This window comes from Pteropus alecto, unplaced genomic scaffold, assembly GCF_000325575.1.
Source record: "Pteropus alecto unplaced genomic scaffold, ASM32557v1 scaffold95, whole genome shotgun sequence".
Lineage (NCBI taxonomy): Eukaryota > Metazoa > Chordata > Mammalia > Chiroptera > Pteropodidae > Pteropus > Pteropus alecto.
Window position 1 is genome coordinate 17,405,016 of NW_006441071.1, and position 9,331 is coordinate 17,414,346.

Below are 9,331 nucleotides of genomic sequence, written 5' to 3' on the forward strand. Positions count from 1 at the left end.
TTTCTTCATTTGCTTCCAACTTCCATACCAAAGTAATTGATTTTGAGACATGTTTTTATCATTGCTTTCTAGCACTCCTATTTAACGAATGCTTGCATTACATAGTTATAGGATACAAAACATTATTTTAAATTATAAGTGGATGGGCACATAAACAAGTGTATATGTCATAATACTAACAAATGAAGGAGGATTTTTTTACTTGCTAGATACTTCACCATATGATCTTAGCATAAATAGTTCACCACTCATTCAGGCTACCACCTTTGCAATAATGCAATTCTTAATGAAATCTTAAAATATTTGGATTCATATTATTGCAAATTTTGTGCATGAATTGATACTTTGTTAATTTTATGATGTCTCTTACATTTGCTTTATTCATATTTGCATTAAGTGGGACAGCATTATAGGAAGTTTAAAGGGAGTACAAGTTATCACACCATGGTTCTAGATGTAAGTAAGGAAATACAGAGTATTAGAAAGCTATAAAATCGTTTCTAAGGAGAGAAATGAAACAATTGCAAGCTACTTCTTCAAAGCTCCATGTCTTCCTCTGGGTGCTTATTATAGCTCACCCCAATTTCAGTGAAAGATACTTTCTTTTAGAAGTTTCCCTATCTTTTTCCCAAAGAACCAAAATAAAGGAAAAATTACAGAGAAGGCAAATTAGAGGACTGGTCCAAGCTGGTTGTATATAGGGTGCATGAGCCTTTAGGACAGGGGACAAATGAGTTGAGGATAATGGTGGAGAGTCCACTGAACACACTCAGGGTGAGTAAGGAAAAGAAATAGTTCAAGCAGGGACTAGCAAATTCAGGAAGTTGAAGGGCCAAGGGAATGAAAATGTTGAGAAAAAAGAACAGCAAGCATACTAGTAGTGAAGGAGTGAGAGAGCTACAAGAATTAGAGATAATGAGCAAAGGGGATTTATTAGAATTTCAAAAGTAGAACAATTCTGAGGAATGACAAGAGTCCAGGATGGGGCCATTAGAGTGAGTTTATACAATGGAACCAAAGTCATTGACTTGAGAAGGTGAGAAAATGGTAAGACAGAGTGTAGGCTAGCTTCTAATATGGGTGTTGAGAATCAGTCTACAAGACAGCAGGAAGAAAGGGTGAGGCCAAGCCCTCATTGAACTTTGGGGAGCATTTTGAAGGTTAATGGCTCCTCTCAACCATGCAGCTGCCATTTGGGTACATTCATTGGTCAGTATCATGTTTGAAGAGAGCTGCCTATTGAATTATCTTTGCAGGCATATGAGTACCTTTAAATTAAAAAAAAAAAAAAAGTGTTGCATACCCCAGTTCATTCAGGGATAGAAAGATGAGAAGGTTTTTAATAGAGAATTATGTTTTATAGTTGGCATGCATTCCAAATTGACCACATGGAGTCCATGCAGTGTTTCATAGTAGGTAAGAAAGGAAGCTGCATCTGTTTAAGAATTATTCCCAGTAACAGCTTGGCCTGTCCTACTACTGGGCCTTTATGTACCAGTATAGGTATAGCATTGTTAAAATATTGATATTTCTGTACTAATTAGATATTAGCTATGGCCTTGAATCCCTCAGAATCCTGCCACCTGAGCAGCCCCAGCTCCTCCTCTTGACTCTGGACCCAGGACTGTATGATGACTTTCCCAGGCCCTAAGCACTTTTGCCTTTGGGGGCTCTTTTTTCCATTAAAAAAACAAACAAACAAGCAAAACAACAACAACAAAAACAAAAACAATATGTTTTACAACTGCATTGGTATAAAGACAAATATAACCCAAACCAGATTATATTCAGTTTTTGAAGTAAAAGATTATTAAAGAAATACATTTTTAATTTCTCATTGGCATTTTGTAAAGATTACCCATCTTTTCTCCCTCCTTTCCTATTTTTGACTATTATTTTATTTTATGGCCATGTTATATGACTTTGTTAATGTTAACAATCTTGAAATTACCAATAACCGAATGAGTGTTATTATATGAAACTAAAGCATTCAATACTCATTTTTTGGGGGTAAGTACTGTCAGACTTCTATACCTTATTTGAAGCAAAATTTACTGTATGATAGGTGCCATTGGTTTCTGCTGTGAGATGTTTATGGCTGTTATAGTACCAGCATCATTTCTTGGCTTAGCTATGAGATTCTATTATTTAATAAAATTAGTTTTTTCAAAATGTCACCTGCATTTTTATTGTATTAAAATATACATAATAAAAAATATTATTTTAACCCTTTTTTAGTGTACAATTTAGTGGCATAAGTATATTCATATTGTTGTTATATTAATTTTTTAAATTCTGATTTTAAAAGAAATGGAAACATTTGTGTTAGTCCCCAAAAGTACTGTGGGCCCTAGGCAGTGGGCTTCCTGTGCCTCATGGCTGAGTGGGCCCAGCCTGGACCTTCTGGAATTTTAACACCTGCTTGGCCAGGGGCTTCTAGAATTTGCTCAGTCTGATTGGCTGTGCTTTACTGGTTAATAAGTACTTTGTATTGTCCCAGACCAAAATCCGTCTTGGCTGTGAGTTAGAGGTGGGCAACATCATTAGGGGCCCTTTATTGTCCAGTTATGCTCATTCACATGAAAGAAACTCCCCAAAGCCTGCAATTATGCTTAGTTTTATGCCTCCTAAGAAGAGCTGTCTACCAGGGGCCTTAAAAAGAAGGTGAAAGAATGACTTCCTGAGAAACACTAAAATTTGGGACAGAAAGTGAATCTAGAACAGGGTGGGGGTTCTGTGGGAAGCATCACTTGTCTGAACTAAATTAGCTTTCAGTTCCCACTTCTACAATTTCAATTTCATTCCAATATAGACAGCCCTTTTGTATGTGTTCTTTTCTTTTTCAGTCTAGAATAATGTGTGGTTTTGCCAAACTTCTACCCAGAAAATTAAGGCTGAACTTTAACTAGGTAGTGTTCCGGGCTCCATGATGTATCTTCATGACTTTTATTTTAGTTCTACTTGTCCTTGTACTGTATTTTAGTGTATCTGCTGTTTAGTTCTCTACTTTTTGTCCTGGTAATGTTCCGACTCAATATCTACTAACAAAAGAATAATGACCATTTGTTTGAAAATACTTGTTCCTCTTATTATGTATTATTAACTGAAACAAATGAGAGTTTTAGATTCTCCTGCAAACGAAGTAGTGGTGTGGGGTGAAATTGGAAAAGAGGGACAGGGTCATGTGGTTTCACCTAATATCTTTTGGTTGATGTCAGTGTATTCCCAAATGCTGCTGCTAGTTAACCATGGAAATAGCCTTCTATTACTTGGGTTTAGAAGACAATGATGGCCTTCCTGAACTGAAATTCTATCCCTGAAAGATCTCAGTACATGTTGTACATATGTGTGCTGACTTTGTACACATGCATGTAGGGTTGATCTTGTAGCATTTAGGCAAACAATTCTCGTTCTGAGTCTCATGGCATTCTGCCAACACCAAGGGGCCATATTTCCTAGGCCCCAGCTTTAACATCAGGATCTATTGGCAGTTGCTTATATAGTTACACAGCTTCTCCAGTTAATTGGGATACAATAGAATTTGCGTTATTGATTACCCTCAATAATGTGGATGGGCTTTGTCCAATCAGTTGATGGTAGCCTTAAGAGCAAAACTCCAAGGTTTCTCGAAGAAGAAGGAGTTCTGCCTCAATATCTGTAACATAGAAATCCTGCCTGAGTTTCCAGTCTTACATTCATGTGAGCCAGTTCCTTAAAAATCTTGGTTTCTCTGATTTTTGTTCTCTTTCTTTCTCTCTCTCTGGAGAGACTTCACTGATATAGACAGAAAGATATTCATGAGCTCTCTGGCTTTCAAATTCTACTATTTGATCTGATTCTCTTTTATTGATTGTGTGCCATCTTAACAGATATTTATTTATGATCAAGTAATCTTTTCGATTAAGGACCTTGGCAGGCATTTAATTCAAACCTACTTAAAAATTAGAAAATAAATATTATAACTTCTGCTCATCTGGTATAATACCAGCAATTGAGAAATTGTGGGTCTCTATTCTCAAGAAACTCAGATTCTTAAATATTTTTACTATTGTGTCTTTAGTAGAAAGAACATATTTTTTTCTGAAATTATACTTTCATCTTATATTACTTTCTGAAGGTAAGTTATTATGATCTCCTTTTTGTTTCTAGGTTAAGTCATACAGCTCAGTTCTACTTCAGGGAACTTGAGATTGTGGGAGATTTCATTTTCTTCTTTTTGATTACATTTAATTTCTACAGTGAACATATTTGACTTTGTAATGGAGAAAAATTAAAGAATTTAAAAATTGAGAACCTTAAGTCTCAAGTTTATACCTAACAACACCATTACAAAATAAAACAGCTGCAGATGTCCTTATATGATATAGATTGAAGAGTAAAAAAATGATATTTATCTTTATATGATTAAAATTACAGAACGAATCAAAATTTGTGCATTAGGAAGAAAAAATTAGTCAATAGCTAATATTGTGATAGTAAGTCAGCTTATTTTGTGAAAAGTTTGTTCACATAGATCCCCATATTTTTCTTTCGGATAAAACCTTACTATGTTGATTGGACTCATTAATGATATAAATGTTTACATTTATACCCATAGGCTAAACTTCCTCGCACTTCCCATGACTCCTTTCCTTTAGTTGAATACCTATATTTGTTATAATTGCCTTTCCTTTGTAAAATTTTATAAATAAAAAGTGCTAGTAAATGTTTTTTAAATATGTAACAAAATATATCAAATTAGTTATATATTTATTATAGCTATATTTGCCAATTAATTTTATGTTTATAATGCAATCAACGGTAGAAAAAAATATCCAATAGAAATGAAATATCCAAAAGGAAATGAAAGAAGGGATCTGTTTGAGATGCCTATCCTCTGTGGTCCCCAGGGATGAAAAAGGAGATTTGGCTGTGGGGGAAATGTTCTTTCCCTCTCACAGCACACTACACTGCATGTGTGCTTAGGAGACAGCCTTATTAGGGGAATATAGGTCCTCAGTTAAGTGCATATAAGTGCTAAAGAATTTTATGTATGATGTATACTGAAAATAATGAAACAAAATATCACAGCAATCTACTTTTATGTCTACTTTCATTTTATCCAATGTGACATTCACATTAATAAGCTTGCTGCCTAAAATACCTTTTTAAGAGGAAATGGAGTACCCCAAATGAATGGGCTTATACAGGCATGCTAGGGTAGAATGGTCTTTACTGTATGAATGCCAGGTGGCTAATAGCTATCCAGTGGACACAAGGTTAGTTCTCAGAGACTGATTTGGCCAGGAAACATAACCCATTATGCATTTTTATGGATGATCTAGATGAGGGAATTAAACTATGCTTTCAAATTATCTTACAATATTAAATTAGGCAGTTACTGATGTTCCAGAAGGCAGGCCCAAACCTGAAAATGACCTTGAAAAATAAAACTATCAAAAATAAAAGGTCCTAAGAGAAAGAATGAAATCAAATGTGAATAACCACAGAACAGTTTCCTGGATGATTGGGAAAAACTGGTGAGGACTGGGTGTACGATTGACCGAAAAACAGCAATATCATTTTATTCTGTAAAAAAGTTCAGGAGATAATGGTGTTAGAGTAAGAATATAACAACCAATGGATAATAGGGATAAAGTGGGAAGGGGATGGCGATCTAAGAGTAGGATACACTGATACATTTTACTGATATAAGTGTTAAAACCATATTGTTTATCCTTCATAATGAAGGAAGGTCGATTGGGGGCCCCATTCACCAAAAGGACCCTCCTGTAACATCCTATCCTGCCTTTCTATGACATGTCAAAAGGAGGAAGAAGAGGAAGATCTTCCCTAAAGTGACTCTTCTACTGCATCTTTAGGAGGTCCTGCTCCTACAGGGCCTGTTGCCCTCAGTCTTCCTTTACCTGACACTCTTTATTTTTTCATCTGTTATCAGGATGTTTCAACTCTTCCTTGAAACAGCACCCTCAAAGATGATGAGAGATTGATTCTTACCGTTGGTTGTGTTTCGTCAGGTCTTGCTCTCTATGGTGCTTTTTTGGAAGTGAGTAGTTGTCCACTACCATGCATTCTCTTACCTCCCTCTCCTTGCAGAATCTATGACATTGCAGCACTCTCTCCATCACCCTTCTTTGTTCTTTATTGTTTCCTTATGGATCCAGCCACAGGCATCCCCAACGTAGGGGCCCCAGAACCCTACTTTTCTCATTTTATACAATCTCAGAAAATTCATCTACTCCCATGGCTCCCCAACCATCGCTTTTTGGGGGGAATATATTTTTATCTAATTTCAAACTTACAGGAAAGTTGCAAGAATAACGCAAGGAGCTCCCATATAATCTTGAACCAGAGTCACTAACTGTTTACTACTTGAGAGTAGGCTGGAGACATTGCACCCCGTTACCTCTATGTGTATTTTCTAAAAACATGGACTTATATCTATGATAAAGTTTTCAACCTCAGGAAAATCGATACAGTTTAATTATGTTATGCACAGCCCATATTTCTATATTCCAATGTAATTAATGATCCTAGTAATGTTCTTTATAGCTACTGTTCCCAGCCAGTGATCACTGCTGTGCTTAGGGCACTGACCTCTCTCCAGGCCATCTGTCCCATAGTACCACTTTCCAAATAAACATTTGTAGTGATGTCATCTCTTATTCTTTGTAATGGTGTTAGAACTCTCTCAGCCATCTAGATTGGAACGTCTTTGGTTCCTTCTCATTGTTAGCTAGGTAAGTCCTCTAAGTTCTTCCTGTGAAATGCCTTCACCAGTGCGGCCCTGCATAAGCCATTGTTTGCTGATGCCCACCCATTCCATACCTCAGACAAATTCTTCCAGTTACCCCCATCTACCAGGACTCAGAAAAAGTTTGCAGTGATTGTCCTATCTTAATTGAACTTTGTCAGAACTCAAGATCTGTGTCGCGCCAGAATAGTGGACTAGCCTAAAGTAACATGATTAAATTGATGTTGATTATTAGCCATTATACCCATCCTCTGAAAAAGCTGCTTTTTGTCTCCATGGACATGCCTATTTTGGACATTTCATACAAGGAATCATACAATGTGTGGTGTTTTGGTTTAGCTTCTTTTACTTAGCATAATGTTTTCAAGATTCATCTATGCTATAGCCTCTATACATTATTTTATTGCTTTTACTGTCCAGTAACATTTCATTGTGTAGATAGACTGCCTTTTGTTTATCCACCAGTTGATGACATGTTAGTTGTTGAGATCCAATTCTAATCACAGTTCCTGAATCCAGTCTTTTCTCCTTCAGTATTTAATACCTTCTGCTTCCAGAATCCTTTTCCTAAAACATCGCATTTAATCTTGTCACTCACCTCATCAAGATGAATTGTTTTCTCTGCCTAGGAGCTGCTAAAAGAACACACTGACCTTGCATTTGAAACTCTCTTCAGTTCGATCACAGCTGCAGGAAAAATTAACAAATCCTGCCTTTCTCTGAGAGGGAAGTCTGGACCATTGATGCTCAAATCTCATTTAAAGGACCTCTACCTGACCAAAACAAACAGACAAACAGACAAAAAACCAAACAAACCCAAAGAAATAGACCCCAATGACAAAAAGCAAAAGCCCAAATTATATGGAAAGTGACATGGATATTATGTAGTTTTAGAATTTTATTGTGTATATTCTTTTTCATCTCTTAATTATTAAGAATTTCATGAGGGTCCTGGAGGGAAAATGAATCTTATAGTCAGTTGGTTAATTTGAAGTCCTGGGTGAGTCACTTAATATTGTTATTCCTTAAATTCTCTCCTTTTAAAATTTTAAGCAAATCATCTTTTCTTATATGGAAAGTGGGAGTAGTAATTATTTTCAATAAAGCCAATCTAAGATTATAACTATATTTTGGCATTCTTTCATTGTTCTTAGTTTTAGTGATTGAATATCAATATTGTCCTAGTGCTTTAAAATTAATACCAATTTAAGGCAGAAATTAGATAATTAGTTCAAGGGCTTTATGTTCCTTATCTACCATTACCCTTGAAGTAATCTGAAAGAATCAGTATTTCCTTTGGGAAGTCAATGATAGTGGCTTCTTTTTTTGCAATAGAAGCTTTAATGAAGTGATCTCAGAATAAATACCTTAAACATTATACTGGGTTATGCTGAGGTAAATTTCTCATGGGAATGAATCTTTGAGCTTGGTATTTACTTGCAAGTGTGACTTGTTAGTAATTATTAAAGCTATACCAAGCTATTGTCCTTTGGAATGATTATAACTTATATTGTTTTAAAACGTGTTCAATGGTAGATAAATTCTAATTGTTTAGGTCTTATGCAGATGATCATAAACTTTAAATTGTTTTTTATGCTGTATATTTATGTAGAATGATTTTAAATGTATAATAATTTATTTTTTTCAATTTATAAATAAAACAACCATGAACTAGTTTCTTTCTTCAGAATTATAAGTACTTATAAATGCGATAGCCATTTTTTTCAGTGAGGCATTTGTAATTTGAGAGGTAAAATTAATCAATTGTTTGAAAATTAATTTTTGATCATAATAAGATTAACACATTGAAGATCAAATTTTAGAAATCACTCCTTTTTACATATTTCAGTCATTCAAAATCATTTCTTTTTCTCCTTCCTATAGGATTATCCTTGTCAAGATGATTATTCGATAGTCCACAGAAAGTGCCGTTCTCAGTTTACAGATCTAAATGGTTCCAAGAGATTTGGCATCAACACTTGGCATGACGAGAGTGGAATCTATGCTAATTCATATGTAAAACAAAAACTCTTCCCATTAACTGGTGGTCCTATTGTCCCATTTTTAAAATAATGTATGAAATCAGATTTCTAACGAATGAAAGAATAATGGATTTAACAGTTGATGATTTTCTATCCTAATAAATGCAATAGAAATATCACTATAGTAGGTTTCTTTAAAAACAAAATTTTATATTCTAGACCAGTGTGTACATCCTTCTTTTCATAAGCTACTCTGGTATTTTCCAAAGTTTAGTATGTGTACCACTGAGAAGATATAACACAATTTGTAGCTAGTACTTGGTGGAATTTTATTTTATTTTATTTATGTACTCTATTTGTTTGATTTTTTTTTTTGAAAAAAATGAATAAAGCTAGCACAACCAAGCTTATGATTGCTTAGAGTGTGGCTAATTAAAAAAAAATGAGCTAACTTAAATTCCACTTTTAAGTGAATAAAAATATGAGTGGTATTCAGATTGACATGAAATTCCAATGGTGGAAGTTTGGGTAACACTGGCACTATAATAATAATGTGTGTGTGTGTGTGTGTGTGTGTGTGTGTGTGTGTGTGTGT

The 9,331-nt window shown here is 34.9% G+C and overlaps 1 protein-coding gene across 1 annotated transcript in view; it reads left to right on the top strand.

The window, feature by feature from the left end:
- CUNH9orf135 (chromosome unknown C9orf135 homolog) overlaps positions 1-8,925 on the top strand; it is a 65,965-nt gene extending 57,040 nt beyond the window's left edge. The window contains exon 6 of the mRNA XM_006918483.2: positions 8,639-8,925. Coding sequence (XP_006918545.1) covers positions 8,639-8,827 — 189 coding nt within the window. The 3' untranslated portion in view covers positions 8,828-8,925. The remainder of the gene's footprint in view (positions 1-8,638) is intronic.
- Positions 8,926-9,331: the final 406 nt, after the last annotated feature.